The 21,085-nt window shown below is 37.4% G+C and overlaps 1 protein-coding gene across 1 annotated transcript in view; it reads left to right on the top strand.

The window, feature by feature from the left end:
* Positions 1 to 17,431, top strand: part of WDR75 (WD repeat domain 75) — a 40,914-nt gene extending 23,483 nt beyond the window's left edge. Inside the window, exons 10-21 of the mRNA XM_082631284.1 lie at positions 126 to 185; positions 278 to 393; positions 1,483 to 1,658; positions 2,694 to 2,851; positions 3,315 to 3,495; positions 4,309 to 4,403; positions 5,422 to 5,517; positions 6,120 to 6,289; positions 6,872 to 6,931; positions 9,527 to 9,676; positions 16,573 to 16,664; positions 17,061 to 17,431. Coding sequence (XP_082487410.1) covers positions 126 to 185; positions 278 to 393; positions 1,483 to 1,658; positions 2,694 to 2,851; positions 3,315 to 3,495; positions 4,309 to 4,403; positions 5,422 to 5,517; positions 6,120 to 6,289; positions 6,872 to 6,931; positions 9,527 to 9,676; positions 16,573 to 16,664; positions 17,061 to 17,265 — 1,559 coding nt within the window. The 3' untranslated portion in view covers positions 17,266 to 17,431. The remainder of the gene's footprint in view (positions 1 to 125; positions 186 to 277; positions 394 to 1,482; positions 1,659 to 2,693; positions 2,852 to 3,314; positions 3,496 to 4,308; positions 4,404 to 5,421; positions 5,518 to 6,119; positions 6,290 to 6,871; positions 6,932 to 9,526; positions 9,677 to 16,572; positions 16,665 to 17,060) is intronic.
* The last annotated feature ends 3,654 nt before the right edge of the window (positions 17,432 to 21,085 follow it).

The following is a 21,085-nucleotide window of genomic DNA, read 5'->3' as shown; positions in this document are numbered from 1 at the left end:
TTGTTTTGTATTCTGGTATATTTCAGAATGATATAAATTCACCTTTTTTTTTTTAAACCTTGAAGGTTTGACCTATTTATGTTTAGATGTTTGTTTGTTTATTTATTTATTTATTTTACCCACAGAGATTATAATCATTCACCGAAACCTTGAGGCGTCCGCAGTAATTCAAGGCCTAGTGAAAGGTATCGCAGATCTCAGTGGATGTGGAATTGTGTACATTTTAAAAAGTGAATATTTGCCTGATTTCAGCTATTGTTCCTCACTTCTTTTACAGACAGAAATATCTTAACCGGTTTGATGATTGACCCAAGAACTAAAGCTTTGGTTTTGAATGGGAAACCTGGCCACTTGCAGTTTTATTCTCTCCAAAGCGATAAACAGTTATACAATGTAAGATTTTTGATCTGTTAACTAGCCTTAAAACTAATGAAATATCTTTATAGCATCACTGGGGTCAAGTAACTTATTGTATAGCTTCTAAAACAAGATCCTGTGCCTATGTTATTTGAACATAGTATTATCAGTTGTTTATAGCATGATTCTAATGAGGCCACCGTTGCAGATGAAGTCTGCATGTAAGCCAGTTGGCACTGTTGTGTGCGCTCTGTCTATTCTATTCTGTTCAAGACTACACTCTAAGTTAACTGTCGCACACATCTGTGCCTTTGAGTCATAAGGATAGGCAGTGAGCATACGGATTAACAATACAGACCTGTCTCTGCTTTGTGGTGAAACAGTATCATATGTACATGCTGAAGATAAAATCTTCAGTGTAGATTAAAGAGGAACACTTCCTATAATCCTGGTAAATGCAATCCAGAATTTCCACTTTTTCTTTAGTGCCCCACAGTACCCTTTACAGATTTCTGTCACAGCCACTGTAACACTTTATCTCTTTCTCTCCAACACCTTTAAACCTCTCAAAGAAAGGAAATTTATTGGTCTTTGTACATTTCTAGTACAGTGCCTGGAAATAGTAGGCACTTAATACATTTTTAGTAAATCGATGAGGACACAATAAAAGAAACAATTATAAAGAAAATGCTGGCCTATTTACAATGTTGTGCTTTTTTCACTTCTTAAAAATTGTAGGTTTCATTTTTGCTCTCCTTGTTTCTAGTGATGTGGAATCTAGTTTTGAGATTTTATGTAAAGCTGTTTGTTCTTAGACACAAAAGAAAAGCATTACTGTAACCTAAAGTTCTGCTGTATCATATAAATGGAGCACAGTCGTTACTAAAATTTAAGGTCACTGAAGAATCATCACCACCAAGTTGGTATTATACAATATGCTCCATGTTTTCAGTGGCAATTTTGATGTCTGTAAGTAATGATTAGTTCATTTTTCTCTTTACCTAAAAATCTGTTACTGTAGATTCCAGAAGGTATCTATGATGTGGTTAATTGCCATTCCCTGAATGCTTTAACATGTATGTATTTACATTAATAAGAATTTTGGATTTTTTTTTAACCCATCAGTTAGATATTATACAGCAAGAATATATCAATGATTACGGTCTGATCCAAATTGAGCTAACAAAGGCTGCATTTGGCTGCTATGGTAATTGGCTTGCAACGGTGGAACAACGTCAAGAAAAGGAAACTGAGCTTGAATTGCAAATGAAATTGTGGACATATAATAAGAAAACACAAGGGTAATACTACCTATATAGACATTAATTTCAGAGCAGGAAATTATTTGACTTTCTAGTTTCTTCAATTGTTGGTCTTTACGATGTTTCATTTTGATAAATTTATATTAAGAGAAATGAAGGAGGTGTTATTCCTCTAATAAAGCCTTTATGCTTTCTGCTCTGAGAAAGCATTGGTGTTCTCCAAATTATGAGTCACCTCATTGCATAAATAAGGAAACATGGAGAAGTGACACCCCCAAGAACACATACCTACTCCCAGGCAAATCCAGGATTAGAATGCAAAGGTCTTAGTGCCTTAGCTCTTTTATTAGTGTTATATTACCTTCTTTGGGAAAATGGCAGTGGTAGGTGGTAGAGGTGTGGTGTGGTGTAGACTTGATTAGATAAGGAGCCCACTAGTTTCCCATACCATGGCTGTAATAGCAATTTATCAAGTCCTTGCTTGTCAAGAACTGGGCTTAGTGCTTTCGTGCCCATTGCCTTGTGAATCTTCACAAGATAATCTTTCATTCACAGCAGCGTCCTGTCGAGCCAGAAACAAGCTTTGAGAGGTAGTTTGGGTGACTTTAAATATTAAGTATTGACCAGGGCAGTGAAATAGGTAATGTTCTTTCTGTACCGTCTTGCCACAAATAAGGGCTTTCATAGCCATTTCCTTTTTTGCTTATTTTCAAAAGAGTGAGGTATCTGTGTTCTACACAATTTCCCTGCAGTTTAGTATAGTAGCCTTTCAAGTATCATTTTTTGATGACCCCTATTTTATACTCATTCTGTACCAGTAAGCTGACACTGTTTATAATCATCTCTGTTATGTACGTTACACGAGGCCAGAGGTAATGTGTTAGAACTCTTTGCATCCTGTGGCCATCAGTGACAGAACACTCAATTGTTTGTCATGCTAGGTGATAATATATCAGTTGCTCATTCTTAAAGATGCTATTGTAAAATGTGCAATATGTAAGGAATTCTTAATACTCATATGATAGTATATCATATTGCCCTGGTATAAAAATAAATTGGTTTCCTTCCTACTAGGTTTGTTCTCAATACAAAGGTTAACATGCCACATGAAGACCACATCACAGCTCTCTGTTTCTGTAAGGCAGAAAAATCTGAAAACCCCACCTTGGTTACAGCAAGTAAAGATGGTCACTTCAAAGTGTGGATATTAACAGATGATTCTGATATATACAGTAAGTTACTTAAATATAGTATGTCTATATGTAGTGCACAGTTTTAAGAACTGATATATTTATCTCTCATGAATTGTATCCATTCTGGGAGGACATTTTCTACTTTGTTTAATTCTATAGGATATTGCCCAATTTCAAAAGATTTGAGATTACATTTTTACATGCCTTTTCTCCCAAATCTTTACTTATTTTATGACATTCTTGATTAATCGTGTGCTAATTATTCCAGTCTGTGAGGGTACAGTAAAAAGGGCTTTTGCAGTAGTCCCTTTACTGTTCCACTCGAGGAAGGTCAAGGTCTCTTGGAAGGGACACAAATTTCAAATCAGTCAATGATTTGTAACTAAAATTTTGGAGAGGAGGTTTTTTGTTGTGTTTCCTTGTTTCTTAATCCATATTTCTTATAAATTCCCTAAAATATTATCTGGCATTTGTACTATTTCTATGGTCTGTATTTTCACAGAAAAAGCTGTTGGCTGGACCTGTGACTTTGTGGGTAGTTATCACAAGTACCAAGCAACTAACTGCTGTTTCTCCGAAGATGGCTCTTTACTAGCAGTTAGTTTTGAGGAAATAGTTACAATATGGGATTCGGAGACATGGGAACTTAAATGTACATTTTGTCAACGAGCTGGGAAAATAAGGTAGGTAAATAATTGGGGGAGTATGAAGTACTGGGTTTGTTTCTTTTTTTTTTAATTCAAACAAGTCTTTCTACATAAACTTTAGTAATTAACGTATGCTTTCTCCAGAGGTATCCTGTGGGTCAGTGGTGCCAGCAGCTAACCAAAGTACTGGGAAGCTAAGCTAAGCTAAGCTACTGGGTTTATGAACCATGTGCATTACTTTTCATGGTTGTACTACACAATAATAGAAGCTATATATAAGCCTCAGTAGATCCAAACAATGTTTATTTTCTCTGTATTTTCATAAAAGCGATGTTATGCTCAAACTTCACTGTTTGTAATAATGGCAAGGGAATGTAACAGTAGTATCTTCCATTTTATTTCCGGTAACTTGGGCATTTGAGGACAGAATGGGAAATGGCTGTTTCTAATTCCCAACATGTCTAATTCTGAATTTACTTTGTAAAACTTTCTTCAGAATTCATATTGCAGATTTTCCTCTTGAGACAAAGAAGCATAAAAAAGAGTTTTTGTTAAATAACTTGGTATGTTTCACATACATTTTCTCTATATGTGTCGATTATTGTACCGTACAGCATATTAGAGAAAAGAATTGGTCATCAAATCTGTTTTCCTAGAGAAACAAAATAGCTAAATAAACCTTTCCTGTTGTGCTCCTTACTTTCCTGCAGAATAATTACGAACAGAAACGTACATGTCTATCTAAAAATTTGCATTGCACGAAGCTAGTACTGTACAGGAAGTCTGCAGTCCTGTTTGCAACTACGTGTGCTAGAACTGACTGTTGTTAACTTCCTTGTTTTAATCTAGGCACCTTTGCTTTGGGAGATTGACTTGTTCCAAGTATCTTCTTGGTGCCACTGAAAATGGCATTCTGTGCTGTTGGAATCTGCTCAGTTGTGCATGTAAGATATTTTTTGCTATAAAGTGATGACAAAGCACATAGGAAGTGGACATTAACTAATCTTCGGCATTTTAGGACTTCTGGATGATATCTTCATATCTTTACCCAGAGAATATATAATTTTTTACGTGGTACATTGTACCACCAAACTTTGGAGTGCTATGCCTGTAATAATAGACTTTGATTACAGTTGACCCTTGAGCGATGCAGGCGTTAGGGTCGCCGACCCTCTGCGCAGTCAAAAATTCACTTATAAATTAGAGAGTCAGCCCTCTGTGGAGTCAGCCAACCTTGGATTGAGCAGTTATTGGTAGTACTTGCTATTTTAAAATCCACATGCATGTGGACCCTCACAGTTCAAATCCATGTTATTCAAGGGTCAACTGTATTTATAAACTGCCTAATTGTCAGCAAATCATCTTCCATTATCCTCACCTTTTTCCAGTGTCTTCAGTGTATGATTTTGTTGCCCTACATATTATCCATCCTCATAACAATTTGAGGAAGGTTTCTGATAGTTCATAATGCATATTAACCTGCAGTGTTCCTGACAGCATTAAATTTGAATGTAGCCTATCACAATCCTCCTAACAAATGTGAACTTTGTGGCATTTTACTCATTCAAGTATATGTTTGGAAGACATTGTGGTTACTTTGTAATAATGTGTGTGATAACATTTTTTTAAATATTCCCTGCAGTGATTCTGGTTAACATTTTGCCCACATTTAGCAGTAGTGGAAAAGCACCAGACAGAAGTTGCACTGTAATAACCATTTCGTAGCATGTGGAAGAAGTATCAATACTTTGGTTTTCTGCTTCTTGCCCCTCGTTTTAGTGCAGACTTCCACAGATTATGTCAGTGTGTTCCCCATGTATTATCTGGAATGGTAAAATCCCTCTTCCTAAAAATAATAGAATTGATTGTCCCAATAAATATTGAGTACCTAGTTTAAATAACAAGCTTAAGAAAGCTTTTGGTAAATCTCTTCTTAGAAGTGAATCACTTTTTTTCCCCCAGTGGAGTGGAGTGCAAAATTAAATGTGAGAGTTATGGAACCTGATCCCAATTCAGAGAATATTGCTGCAGTCTCTCAGTCTTCCGTGGGTTCAGACTGTAAGTACAGACCATTCTTTGACAGAAGAAGTCTATCACCTAAATTTTCTTTTTTAACACCTTTAATATAATTTGATTTACACTTGCCTTCAAATCAGATGTCCATTTGAAGCCATTTGCCTGACCACTGTCCTTCCTTTCTTGAGTTCCAGCTCCAGCACATCCCTCATTTTTCAACGTGTCATTTGCTACTCAGCCTTCAAAATCCAAGAGAGATCTTGCCCCTTTGAAGCATTCCTAAATCCCCCAAGGCGATTTTATCATTCCTCTATGATCTTGAAGCTCTTTCTACAGATCTCTATTCTAGTGCTTAAGACAAAATACTGCCACAGTATTTTGGTGTCTGTTTTCTGCAGTTGACCCTGCTCTCAGAAGCAGAAATTTTTGTTTCTGTTTTTCATCTTCAAAGCCCTCATTCCTAACCGGCTTGGCACATAGTAAGCATCAAGTAGATATTTGTTGACCCAAAGCCTAAAATAATCATGACCTGATCAATTTACTCAGTGGGGTAAGTCCCAGGATGAGTGTGGTGTGCCAATCTGAGGCTGAAACTAACCTTTGCAGGCAAAATGTTGTTGTCTGTTTGTTTGTTTTTTCTCTAGTGTTTGTGTTTAGACCTAGCGAGCCAAGGCCATTGTATATTCAAAAAAATATCTCCAGAGAGGAAGTCCAGTGGGGAGTGTTTGTTCCACGAGATGTCCCTGAATCATTCACCTCAGAAGCTTACCAGTGGCTGAACAGATCGCAGTTTTACTTCCTAACAAAATCACAGGTAACCATCCACCTCAGAAAAGGCGGTCATTTCGTATGTGTGATTTTCAGTTGCTTTAATATTTGAGAGTAATAGCCCAGGGCAAGTGGAATAGTTTTATTAAAGGGTTACTCCTTCTCTCCCCTCCCACTCCCCTGCCAAATCGTCTCATGTGCTCTGTACAGTCATATTACTGGTGGGAGTATATTAGCCCACACCTTTGGGGCTAAGTATTGCTTGCATTCATTCACTCCGTGACACCAAAAAAGATGTGACCTAGAAGATAACTAGAATACTTTAAATTGTATTTATTAGAATGGCTCTTTTTTAATTTTAGTATTTGATTTACCATAAAGAAATCAGTGGCTTAAGTTTGACCCATCAGTTGAATTTTATTTCATTACCAATTCTTAAAAATGATCTTTGAGGACAATCTTACAACTGTCACAGCAGTTATTAAATACGTTTTAAATCTTTTATTACTTTTCTGTGAGCAGATATATTTATATCAAGATGAAAAGTCAACATCATTTTCTAACTTTAACATTTAGATTTGCACTCTACAGTTTATATTTTGCATCATTAATTGACCTCTCTTTTCAGAGTTTATTGACATTCAGTACACAGTCTCCAGAAGAGAAGCTCACACCAACAAGCAAACAGGTATGTTCCGGTCACTCGTGGTGCAGATCGTGCACATTGCCTCCCTGCAAAGATAAGGTTCTCTTTTAGAGCTCAGCTATGAGAAAAATGTTTTACCTGCCCTAAAGTGGAATTAAAATTACATACTTAGAAACTACTTGCTTCGTTTGATGTCAGAGTGCTCTTTGAAAATGTAGTCTCAGTTTGTAGTATCAGTAACATACGCTTGTGATTTAAAGAATCAAATAGTTCTACAAGACTTCTTGGGGAAAACTTGAACATCACCACCACTGCCATTACCCACAAAGATACTCTCAACTCTTTGAGTTGAAGTTTTTATTTACCTCCATATCTCTAAGAAACATGTTTATATTGCTAATTTTGGATTTTTCAGATCTAGGTATTATTTGTTAACTCTGATCTATTGAAGTTGAAGTTTCTTTCATACCACTCCCGCCATATACATTACATACCCCCGCATATTTTCTGTCCCCTAATTTTTCCAGTATAGATAAATCTTAAATTGGTCAGGTCACTGTTCATCTTTAAACATGTAAACACAATTCATAGCTGAGCCACCTAGTAATAAACAGGTTGTTTTTCCTTTTGTGACCAGCTTCTTTTCTCTGGAGTTAATGATTGCCTTCTTTTTTCATTTGCTCAGTTTCCTATTTACTTCTCACCTAATTCACCCCTAAACTCTACCCTATAACTCCTCTCTCATTATTTTCAGACATATTAGGTATTCTTTGGGGTTCTGAAGAAATATTTTCAAGAGCCTCTGACCTGCTTCTTTCGAACTGATTGCCCTGTAAACGTGCTGCACAGTAATCATCTTAGGATCTACATTTGCCACCATTCTGGGGGTTTATTCACATCTACTGTAATAGATCCTGTAGTTTTTCTCCTTCTTTGGTCACTCCTTTGCTTTGGTAAAGCACATCCTATTGGTGCATGGGAAGTAAATTTAAGACATTGCATGTTTGGACATGCTTTTATTCTCTCCCATTGGATTGGTTGGTTGGGTAGAGTTCTAGATTGAAAATCATTTTGTCTTAGAACTTTGAAGATACTGTCTTATACTTTATCTGTATCCTGACTTGTTTATTTCTCTCTGGAAATTCATTGAATTCGTTTAACATTTTTTTGTTGATGATTACTATATGTTCTAGACATTTGGGATATATCAGTGAGCAAAAGAGTGAAGTCTATAAACTAGTGGTGTTTATAGTCTAACAGGAAGGCACAGATAATAAACATCAAGTAAGTGAAATGTATAGTATTTTAGAAGGCAATAAGAATTATGGAAGGAGGAATGGTGGGAAAGGGAGTGTGGAGTGCAGTTTGCCTTCTTAAATAAAGCAGTCAAAACAGGCTCTAATGAAAAGACTTTGACTTTTCCTGAGTTAAATGTAGAGCCCCCTTCGAGGGTTTTAATCAAAAAACTGTCTAAGGAGAAGAATTAATTCTTTCTTTGCCTTCATTTTCTCTAGAACTGCTATTTACGGCTGGACCTTCTAGAATGGTGCTAATATTCTTATTTTTTCTCCTGTTTTCTTCCTGTTGTCTGAGAGGTTTCCTCCTCTTTTCATCTGATCCTCTATTTTTTTTCTCTCTCTTAACATGGTTCATTTCCATTAGGTTTTTATTTCCAGTCTGTTTTGGAGATTTTCATCAAAGTCTCATGACTCTTGGCTGTCTGCTCTTATTTAAAGGTGAGCAAAATCACCATTTGGAGGTTTTCTACCTAGGTGGAACTTGACCTCTGGCCTCCACTGTCTGCCTGAGCTATTATGAGAAAATCTCCAAAATCATTATTTTGAGGACTTTTTCTCTTAGATTGGTCAAATTGTCCAGATAAAATTCTTCCAAATTCTTGCCTAAAGGATGTCAACCTGGCTGCCAGTGTTCTGAGAAGCACCCTCTATGGAACACAACTGCCTTCAGCTGTGAGGGCACCTCCACGCTGCCACACACCAAGCCATCCTTTCTAAAGACACACTTTATTTTGCTCTTCAAGGAACATACTGTCAGCCCTCTGCTGGGGCTGAGGAGGAGATCTGGAAACCTGAATGCTCTCTAAATAGACCTTCAAACAGGCTAACTGGTTTCTTTCTTTTTTTTTTTTTTTAGCCTTTTACAGAGGAGGTACTGTTACTATTAGTACCAATTCTTGAGTGTTTGCGGAATTCTGCAGTATAAATTGGGATGCTTTTAGCTTTCTTCACCACCAGCTTAGAATCCTGCTTTCTCAGGTCTACTAAGTTAGCTACCACCATTCAAACTGCTTTTCACTTTCCACATCACACAGTGTCTTTATTACTGTGGATTTATGCTCTTTTGAAAACCTGTTTGCTGCCGTTTTTGTAGGATTGGGGGACTAAGTAGTGGTGGATGCACATTTTGTTCTGTCACCGAAGTGTCTGCTGTTAGCTTTTCCCATAGTAAATTGACTGCCCTCAGTTGCTTTACCTGTGAACTGAAAGAATCATACTAGATAATTTCTATAGTTCCCTCCATCGGACATGTTATGACTGTGATACTTCTTATTGCCTCAAAGGCAGTTCCTCCTTTTTAGTGAAGTAATTTATTTCCCTTTGTCTTAAATCCTTACAGCTATTAGCAGAAGAAACTCTTCCAACAACCCCATTTTATTTCATATTGGGAAAGCACAGGCAGCAACAGCAGGATGACAAGTTAAATGAAGCTTTGGAGAATGAACTGGTACAACTACCCTTAACAGAAAACATACCTGCAATTAGTGAGGTAAGTAATTATTAATTACTTATTAGTGTGAAACATAAGTTTATTATAATATTAATAGTGTAAATTAATTGCTTATACCAATATGAAATGGGTTAAACACAATAAAGTTCCTTAAGTTAGAGTTTATTTATACAGTCAATCTGTAACAACTAATTTTTAAATAATCATTTATACATTGTGCAATTTTTTTTGAATTTTTGGATTTTATTTATTTTTTTATATAGCAGGTTCTTATTAGTTATCTATTTTATGCATATTAGTGTATACATGTCAATCCCAATCTCCCAGTTAATCCCACCACCACCACCACCACCCTCTGCCACTTTCCCCCTTGGTTTCCCTACCTTTGTTCTCTACATCTGTGTCTCTATTTCTGCCCTGCAAACTGGTTCATCTGTACCATTCCTCTAGGTTCCACATACATGTGTTAATATACGATATTTGTTTTTCTCTTTCTGACTTACTTCACTCTGTATGACAGTCTCTAGGTCTATCCACATCTCTACAAATGATCCAGTTTTGTTCCTTTTTATGGCTGAGTAATGTTCCATTGTATATTTGTACCACATCTTCTTTATCTATTCGTCTGTCGATGGGCATTTAGGTTACTTCCATGACCTGGCTTTTGTAAATAGTGCTGCAATGCACATTGGGGTGCATGTGTCTTTTTGAATTACGGTTTTCTCTGGGTATATACCCAGTAGTGGGATTGCTGGGTCATATGGTAGTTCAATGTTTAGTTTTTGAAGGAACCTCCATGCTGTTCTCCATAGTGGCTGTATCAATTTACATTCCCACCAACAGTGCAAGAGGGTTCCCTTTTCTCCACACACTCTCAAGCATTTGTTGTTTGTAGATTTTCTTATGATGCCCATTCTAACTGGTGTGAGGTGATACCTCATTGTACTTTTGATTTGCATTTCTCTAATAATGAGTGATGTTGAGCAGCCTTTCATGTGCTTCTTGGCCATCTGTATGTCTTCTTTGGAGAAGTGTTTATTTAGGTCTTCGGCCCATTTTTTGCATTGGGTTGTTGTTTTTTTAATATTGAGCTGCACGAGCTGTTTATATTTTGGAGATTAATCCTTTGTCCGATGATTCATTTGCAAATATTTTCTCCCATTCTGAGGGTTGTCTTTTTGTCTTGTTTGTAGTTTCCTTTGCTTTGCAAAAGCTCGTAAGTTTCATTAGGTCCCATTTGTTTATTTTTGTTTTTATTTCCATTACTCTAGGAGGTGGATCAAAAACGGTCTTGCTGTGATTTGTGTCAAAGAGTGTTCTTCCTATGTTTTCCTCTAAGAGTTTATAGTGTCCGGTCTTACATTAAGGTCTCTAATCCATTTTGAGTTTATTTTTGTGTATGGTGTTAGGGAGTGTTCTAATTTCATTCTTTTACATGTAGCTGTCCAGTTTTCCCAGCACCACTTATTGAAGATACTGTCTTTTCTCTATTGTATATCCTTGCCTCCTGTGTCATAGATTAGTTGACCATGGGTGCGTGGGTTTATCTCTGGGCTTTCTATCCTGTTCCATTGATCTGTATTTCTGTTTTTGTGCCAGTACCATATTGTCTTGATTACTGTAGCTTTGTAGTGTAGTCTGAAGTCAGGGAGTCTGATTCCTCCAGCTCCATTATTTTCCCTCAAGACTGCTTTGGCTATTCGGGGTCTTTTGTGTCTCCATACAAATTTTCATATATTTTGTTCTAGTTCTGTAAAAAAAAATGCCACTGGTAATTTTATAGGGATTGCATTGAATCTGTAGATTGCTTTGGGTAGTATAGTCATTTTCACAATACTGATTCTTCCAATCCAAGAACGTGGTATATCTCTCCATCTGTTTGTGTCATCTTTGATTTGTTTCATCAGTGTCTTATAGTTTTCTGAGTACAGGTCTTTTACCTCCTTAGGTAGGTTTATTCCTAGGTATTTTATTCTTTTTGTTGCAATGGTAAATGGGATTGTTTCCTTAATTTCTCTTTCTGATCTTTCATTATTGGTGTATAGGAATGCAAGAGATTTCGGTGCATTAATTTTGTATCCTGCAACTTTACCAGATTCATTGATTAGCTCTAGTACTTTTCTGGTGGCATCTTTAAGATTCTCTATGTATAGTATCATGTCATCTACAGACAGTGACAGTTTTACTTCTTCTTTTCCAGTTTCGATTCATTTTATTTCTTTTTCTTCTCTGATTGCCATGGCTAGGACTTCCAAAACTATGTTGAATAATAGTGCTGAGAGTGGACATCCTTGTCTTGTCCCTGATCTTAGAAGAAATGCTTTCAGTTTTTCACCCTTGAGAATGATGTTTGCTGTGGGTTTGTCGTATATGGCCTTTATTATGTTGAGGTAGGTTCCCTCTATGCCCACTTTCTGGAGAGTTTTTATCATAAATGGGTGTTGAATTTTGTCAAAAGCTTTTTCTGCGTCTATTGAGATGATCATATGGTTTTTCTTCTTCAGTTTGTTAATATGGTATATCACATTGGTTGATTTGCATATATTGAAGAATCCTTGCATTCCTGGAATAAACCCCACTTGATCATGGTGTATGATCCTTTTAATGTGTTGTTGGATTGTGTTTGCTAGTATTTTGTTGAGGAGTTTTGCATCTATGTTCATCAGTGCTATTGGTCTGTAATTTTCTTTTTTTGTATTATCTTTGGTTTTGGTATCAGGGTGATGGTGGCCTCGTAGAATGAGTTTGAGAGTGTTCCTTCCTCTGCAATTTTTTGGAAGAGTTTGAGAAGGATGGGTGTTAGCTCCTCTCTAAATGTGTGATAGAATTCACCTGTGAAGCCATCTGGTCCTGGACTTTTGTTTGTTGGAAGATTTTTAATCACAGTTTCAATTTCATTACTTGTGATTGGTCTGTTCATATTTTCTATTTCTTCCTGATTCAGTCTTGGAAGGTTATACCTTTCTAAGAATTTGTCCATTTCTTTCAGGTTGTCTGTTTTATTGGCATAGACTTGCTTGTAGTAGTCTCTTATGATGCTTTGTATTCCTGCAGTGTCCATTGTAATTTCTCCTTTTTCATTTCTAATTTTATTGAGTCCTCTCCCTGTTTTACTTTTTCTTTCCTTTTTTTTTTTTTTTTGTCAGCTTTGCTTGTGGTTCAAGAGATTCTGCAGAGGACAGTCACTGTGGCCAGTGACAACAGTGATGCTTGTGTGTGTATGCGAGTATAAGCATCCCTCAGAACATGGGCTGCCATACTTGACTGCATGTTGGAATCTCACAAGGAGTTTTTAAAAATAAGGAAAAAAAATTTTTTTTTAAAAAGCCTAGGCTGCACTCTAGACCGATCAAATCAGAATCCCTGGGGTGGGACCCATCAATTGGTATTTTTAAAAACTCCCTCTTTTTCTTGATGAGTCTGGCTAAAGGTTTATCAATTTTGTTTATCTTCTCAAAGAACCAGCTTCTAGTTTTATTGAGCTCTGCTACTGTTTTCTTTGTTTCTATTTCATTTATTTCTGCTCTGATCTTTATGGTTTATTAGCTTCTGCTAACTTTGGGTTTTATTGGTTCTTCTTTCTCTGGTTCCTTTAGGTGTAAGGTTAGATTGTTTATTTGAGATTCTTGTTTCTTGAGGTAGGCTTGTATTGCTATAAACTTCCCTCTTAGAACTGCTTTTGCTGCACCTCATAGGTTTTGGATTGTCATGTTTTCATTGTCATTTGTCTCCAGGTATTTTTTAATTTCCTCTTTGATTTCTTCAGTGTTCTCTTGGTAACGTATTGTTTAGCCTCCATGTGTTTGCGTTTTTTACGTCTTTTTGCCTGTATTGATTTCTAATCTCATAGTGTTGTGGTCGGAAAAGATGCTTGATATGATTTCAGTTTTCTTAAATTTACTGGGGCTTGATTTGTGACCCAAGATGTAATCTATCCTGGAGAATGTTCCATGTGCACTTGAGAAGAAAGTGTAATCTGCTGTTTTTGGATGGAATGTCCTATAAATTTCAATTAAATCTCTCTGGTCTATTGTGTCATTTAAAGCTGTGTTTCCTTATTAATTTTCTGTCTGGATGATCTGTCCATTGGTGTAAGTGAGGTGTTACAATCCCCCACTATTATTGTGTTACTGTCGATTTCCTCTTTTATAGCCGTTAGCAGTTGCCTTCTTGTATTGAGGTGCATATATAATTGTTATATCTTCTTCTTGAATTGATCCCTTGGTCATTATGTAGTGTCCTTCTTTGTTGTAACATTCTTTATTTTAAAGTCTATTTTATCTGATACGAGTATTGCTACTCCAGCTTTCTTGTGATTTCCATTTGCATGGAATATCTTTTTCCAACCCCTCACTTTCAGTCTGTATGTGTCCCTAGGTCTGAAGTGGGTCTCTTGTAGACAGCATATATATGGGTCTTTTTTTTTATCCATTCAGCAAGCCTGTGTCTTTTGGTTGGAGCATTTAATCCATTCACGTTTAAGGTAATTACTGATATGTATGTTCCTGTGACCATTTAATTGTTACGGGTTTGTTTCTGTAGGTCCTTTTCTTCTCTTGTGTTTCCCACTTAGAGAAGTTCCTTTAGCATTTGTTGTAGAGCTGGTTTGGTGGTGCTGAATTCTCTTAGCTTTTGCTTGTCTGTAAAACTTTTGATTTCTCCATTGAATCTAAATGAGATACTTGCTAGGTAGAGTAGTCTTGGTTGTAGGCTCTTCCCTTTCATCACTTTAAATATATCATGCCACTCCCTTCTGTCTTGCAGAGTTTCTGCTGAGAAATCAGCTGTTAACCTTATGGGAGTTCCCTTGTATGTTGTCATTTTTCCCTTGTTGCTTTCAGTAATTTTTCTTTGTCTTTAATTTTTGTCAATTTGATTACTATGTGTCTTGGCATGTTTCTCCTTGGGTTTATCCTGCCTGGGACTCTCTGCGCTTCCTGGACTTGGGTGGCTATTTCCTTTCCCATGTTAGGGAAATTTTCAACTCTGATCTCTCCAAATACTTTCTTGGGTCCTTTCTCTCTCTCTTCTCCTTCTGGGACCCCTATAATGGGAATGTTGTTGCGTTTAATGTTGTCCCAGAGGTCTCTTAGGCTGTCTTCATTTCTTTTCATTCTTTCTTCTTTATTCTATTCCCTGGTAGTGAATTCCACCATTCTGTCTTCCAGGTCACTTATCCGTTCTTCTGCCTCAGTTATTCTGCTATTGATTCCTTCTAGTGTATTTTTCATTTCAGTTATTGTATTGTTCATCTGTTTGTTTGTTCTTTAATTCTTCTAGGTCTTTGCTAAACATTTCTTGCATCTTCTCCATCTTTGCCTCCATTCTTTTTCTGAGGTCCTTGATCATATTCACTATCATTATTCTGAATTCTTTTTCTGGAAGGTTGCCTATCTCCACTTCATTTAGTTGCTTTTCTGGAGTTTTATCTTGTTCCTTCATCTGGTACAAAGTCCTGTGTCTTTTAATTTTGTCTGTCTTTCTATGAATGTGGTTTTTGTTTCACAGGCTGCAGAATTGTAGTTCTTGCTTCTGCTGTCTGCCCTCTGGTGGATGAGGCTATCTAAGAGGTTTGTGCGCAAGCTTCCTGCTGGGAGGGAATGATGGTGGGTGGAGCTCAGTAAAACTTTAATCTGCTTGTTGGTTGTTTGGCCTGAGGCGACCCAGTACTGGAGCCTACCCAGGCTCTTTGGTGGGGCTAATGGCAGACTCTGGGAGGGCTCACACCAAGGAGTACTTCCCAGAATTTCTGCTGCCAGTGTCCTTGTCCCCACGGTGAGCCACAGCCACCCCCCACCTCTGTAGGAGACCCTCCAACACTAGCAGATAGGCCTGGTTCAGTCTCCAGTGGGTTAGGAGACTAACCACTGCTCCTTCTCCTGGGTCCTGATGCACACACTACTTTGTGTGTGCCCTCCAAGAGTGGAGTCTCTTTTTCCCCCAGTTCTGTGGAAGTTCTGCAGTCAAATCCCACTAGCCTTCAAAGTCTGATTCTCTAGGAATTCCTCCTCCTGTTGCCAGACCCCCAGGTTGGGAAGCCTGACATGGGGCTCAGAACCTTCTCCAGTGGGTGGACTTCTGTGGTATAAGTATTCTCCAGTTTGTGAGTCATCCACCCAACAGTTACTGGATTTGATTTTACTGTGATTGCGCCCTTCCTACTGGCTTCTCCTTTGTCTTTGGATGTGGGGTATCTTTTTTGGTGAGTTCCAGTGTCTTCCTGTCAATGATTGTTCAGCAGTTAGTTGTGATTCTGGTGCTCTCGCAAGAGGGAGTGAGCGCACATCCTTCTACTCCACCACCTTGAACCAATCTATATACTGTGCAACTTTAATTCCCAAACTAAGTGGCCTAAAACTTAAAATTTCTGATTATTGTAGCCTGACATGGGTTTGGGGGAGGCGTTATTTGCATAAAAGTAGGGAGTTCTTTTTTTAAATCTATTTTTTTAATTATTAATTTTATTTATTTATTTATTTATTTATTGGCTGCGTTGGGTCTTTGTTGTTGCACGCGTGCTTTCTCTAGTTGTGGCGAGCGGGGGCCACTCTTCATTGCAGTGTGCAGGCTTCTCACTGAGGTGGCTTCTCTTGTTTCAGAGCACAGGCTCTAGGTGCACGGGCTTCAGTAGTTGTGGCACGCGGGCTCAGTAGTTGTGGTGCATGGGCTTAGTTGCTCTGTGGCATGTGGGATCTTCCCAGACCAGGGCTCAAACCCATGTCCCCCTGCATTGGCAGGCAGATTCTTAACCACTGCACCATCAGGGAGCCCCAAAAGTAGGGAGTTCTTTGGTTTGGTTTACCACTGCACCATCAGGGAGCCCCAAAAGTAGGGAGTTCTTTGGTTTGGTTTTTCTGTGGGGAGAGCCTACTGTTGATGAAAGCCTTGGCATTTCATCTTTTTAAATGAAACCCTGTTTTTCTGTTTTACTGTAGCTTCTTCACACTCCAGCCCATGTACTGCCATCTGCTTCTTTCCTGTGCTCCATGTTTGTAAATTCATTGCTGCTGTCTAAGGAGACCAAGAGGTAAGGCAGTTCATAAGCTATGTTTAGATACTCTGTTTTGAGAAACAGGATGGTTTGTGTTATCCTTGATTAGAATATTCTTTCCCTGTGTTTCTCTTTATTTCAGCTCTGACCTATAGTTAAAGGATATAGGATTACTAAGTCAAATAAATAAAATTCATTGAAACTAAATATCAGAGATCTTTCATGGTAATGTTTTAAGGGTTTCAAAATTTCATGTTTTATAAATTTACCTGTTCTTTTATAATAATCCATTTTTAAAGTGTATTCAATAACAAGAATTTTCATTTATTTTGTTCATGATTATGTTTTTTCATAGATACCTTAAATTGGAAAGTTATTGTTTAGAAATATTTTTAATAGTAATTGTTGTATTTTATTCTGTTATTGTTAAAGTGCTGAAGAAATTCCTGATGATGTCAGTATGGAAGAAGAAAAAGAAAGTGTTGATTCAGATGAAGAAAATAATTTCACTGAAGAGGTCCAGGATACAAATAACACAGATTTGGGAAAAGACATAATACATCAGTTGTCAAAATCTGAAGAAAAGGAACTGAGAAAATTTAGGAAAGTAGACTACAGCTGGATAAGTGCTCTTTAAGCCTTGGAGAATAGGGGAGGGTTTTATACTTTGTTTTTGTGGTTTTTTGTTTTGTTTTGTGGTTGTTTTTTTGTTTGTTTTTATTGTATGTTGACATTCCAAAATTCTATTTTAATGTTATTTCTGTTCATAAAATGTTAAATATTAACAGGCTCTACGTTTTAAATGACTGGTAATATGAAGCTATATTTGCATCATGTTTTAGTTGCTATATATACATCATCTCATTTCACTTGTCAGCCCTATAGAGTAGCTAGATATTTTCTTCACAGGTGCTATAGCAGAGCTGGGACTTGAATTTTTACAGCATAAGTCCCCCTGTCTGCAGTTCGGAGATAGATAGATATAAGAAGTCAAAAGGTTTTGTTGATGATGTTAAGTTCAAAATTCATTTGGTGGCCAAATATGACCTGAACTGATATGAGGTTCTCTGTAGTCTTGTTTGATCCTTCTTAGAGTATTTCTCATAGAGAAGTTTAGAGAAATGATTTGATTATGGTGGTATTTCACAGACCCCACTCAGGATTTTATATAATATGAGCTGCCTGAAATCTGAAAAATTCTACATTCACATCATCTGGTCCCATATCTTTCGGGTAAGGTCTTGTCTACTATACTTGTAAATACAGTTTTCATGACAGCCTTGGCAGATAAGAAGAGCTGGTATTACTCTGTCAGTGTTATGCCTGTGTATACTGAGTCAAATAACAACTACTTTTTAACCACAGTCCCATTGCTAGTAGAAAAGAATGCAAGACTCCTGTATTACCTTAAAGTAGTGAAATTTCTACATTTTAACCACTTAGCATTTAGAGTTTTCCAGTTCCATGATATACTTCCATAAGATTTATATTTAAAAAGTTAATGCAAAAACAAGTGTACACATCACAAAAGCACATCTCAGGGAATGTTCACAAAATTGCTGTAAGTGGCTTTTTAAGTATGTCTGAGTCAGTATCCAAGTAAGATCTGTACATTTCATTTAAATAGCTAGATTGAGAAATAGATAACTCACAAACTATGCAATTCACCCATTTAAAGTGCACAGGTCAGCGGTTTTTAGTATACTCAGAGCTGCACACCATCACCACAGTCAATTTTAGAACATTTTCATCACCCCATTACCAGTCACTCCCCATTACTCCCAGCCTGCCCCACCCCACACCGTAGGCAACCTACTATTTCTGTCTCTGTAAATTTGCCTAGTCTGCATATTGCATAAAAATAGAATCATATAATATGTGGGCTTTGTGACTGGTTTCTTTTCACTTAGCATTCATTCTGCAGCATGTATCAGTACTTCATTTCTTTTCATTATTTTCATTTCACCTAATTATATACCTAGGAGCAGAACTACTGAGTCACTTGGTAACTCTCTGTTTAACTTTTTGAAGAATCACAAAACTGTTTTACAAATCAGCTTCACCATTTTACATTATTTACATTATGTGGGATATAAGTTGTTCCACAGTCTGATCCATTAAATTTAGGTCCCTTTGCAGGGTTAGTTTTTGAGGCCAGTGTTTGAGGTTCCTGGGAGGACTCTTTAGCTGTCTCTTTTCCTGGTTCTTTTTGGTAAATTAGCTGGCATATGGATTAGCTTGTTGCTCTCATGGAGCTACTAGCTTCCCCTTAATTGCTTACCACCAAAATCTCCGTTGTTTTCAAAAATACCTTAGGCTTGAACTTCACTCTATTTCACATAATGTCAGAACTCTCTATTCTTATGCACTGTCTCTTGCCCCTGGGCAAAATCTCTCACCCACTGCTCCAAAAAGTGGGGGTAGGGGGGATAAGGCACAGTGGACCCTCTCAGAGTGTCAGAGAGACACCTGTGCTTCACAAACAGTGGAGAAAATAGCCTCTGGTCTTTGTATCTCCTGACGTGGAACCTCTGCCCTAACCAGCTGGGGCAAGGACAGCCAGGTGACCAGTGTTCTCAGCCTGGGGAGTGGGGCTGACATAAGTTAATTATTTTGCCGCCTTCAGACACTGACATGGTACCTGCAAGTTTATTTCTTGCACTTATGTATGAAAGGTTTCATACTTTCAAATCAAATTACTTAAATGTGGAGCTTTTTAAAATGATGAGTCCATAATCTGAATCATTGCTTTATAAGTGTGGGTTTTTCTAAGGAGTTGATCTCTAACACTAAAACATGACAACCTTGTTATTATTCTAATTTTTTCTCCAATACTAAAAAAATAAAAATTTTTCCAAAGACAACTATACAGATAAAAGGGTAATAGCCACTCTGTTCCTTCAAATCTGAACTTCTGTCCAGCAGATCTGTACTGCCATCCCTCAGTTTCTTTCCCACAGAAAACTGGTCCCATCATAGTAAGCAAACCCATAAAGATTATTCACCTTCTAGCCTCCCTTATTTATCTGACTTACCTGTCAAGGCACAGACTCACTACTTGCTCTCACCATTGCAGCCTGTACTTCTGGACACAGACAATCTCAGCCTTACTGCAGGTGGACCACATGTTAACCACCTACCATGTCTGCATATCCATGTCAGATATTTACCCCAGTTTGACAGATGAGGAAAACTGGATCCATAGAGAGCGAGTAATTGGTATCTAAGTCACTGGGTTCTCAAGAAGTGGGGCTAAGACAGGAGCCCCTCCCTCTCCCATCAAATACCAAGTCCTGTGCTCTTTATAGAATAGCACATTGTCTCCCAGACACTTAAAACAACTAGTTAGCATTACGAAGGCATCTATAACTGGGGAGGAATTGTGATTAAAAAGAAAAAAATTTTTTTTAATGAACAGCCCAGGTTTAGAGCTGGTCTCAGCTGCAGACAAGCGCTAGCTAGCTCTGTGACCTGGCTAAAGTCCTATAATCTGTCTGAGCTTCAGCCCCCTCATCTGTAAGATGAAGTGCTCCCTCCCTATGTTAATGGTTTTGACTGTCTGACTACTACTGTTATGTTCCAAAATAGGAAAAGTATATGAAATTTGGATACTGTATGAGATTGTGCACTTGATTATATGAAGAATTTTAATGAAAAATCTAGGATATTAAATGGCTGCATATTAATTAATTAGAATAGGCTCACTGTTAATGTGCTGAAGCAATTCCTCTTTGGTTTTTTTCCCTTATCACAGACTAGCACTTAGTATAGAAATTATAGAATATGTTGTAATGTGTATAATGTGTCTTAAATAATTTCAGGTCTGTGTACCATGACTATAATGGAGCCTTTAAAAGAAATCTATTAGGTTAAACATAACCATTTGGTTAAAGTTATTTAAGTCTTGTAAAATGGCACTGATTTTTCTGTGAGGCTGCTTTATCTGAACTAGGAAATTGTGCTTTCCTCTGTCAGCTTCTTGTGTGCTTCTTGATAGCCGTGAAAATGGCAAAATTATCTTACAACATCAAAGTGAAGGTTCTGTATCACCACACAATCCTAAATGAAATGATAGGGCCCCAGGAAGGATATATGATCCCAGGAAGATTATTTATCATTGAGATTAAAGAGAAATAGAAATGGAAGTAACTGGGATTTGATAGTATACCATGCAGGGGGGAATGTGAATGGAATACAAGCCACCAGAGAGATGCAGATGCAATGATTACATTGTTCAAATTACTTTCGTTTTTCTAAAAGCATGAGCAAAACCACAATCTGAGTTACAGTTCCTCTAAGCTGCATAATTAGAATGATCTCTTCTAGCTCTGATACTCCGACCACAAAACCAAGATGCCAGACTGGTGTATTATAGCCCCCACTCCCACCTCGTGCCCCGAAACACCAAGGATCTGGTCTCGCAAGTACTAATTTGTGGTACCTGTATGTAAACATGT

The sequence above is a fragment of the Mesoplodon mirus genome, assembly GCF_964341445.2.
Source record: "Mesoplodon mirus genome assembly, chromosome: 8".
Classification (NCBI taxonomy): domain Eukaryota; kingdom Metazoa; phylum Chordata; class Mammalia; order Artiodactyla; family Ziphiidae; genus Mesoplodon; species Mesoplodon mirus.
The sequence above is the reverse complement of the archived record's forward strand: the minus strand, read 5'-3'. Positions and strand labels throughout refer to the sequence as shown.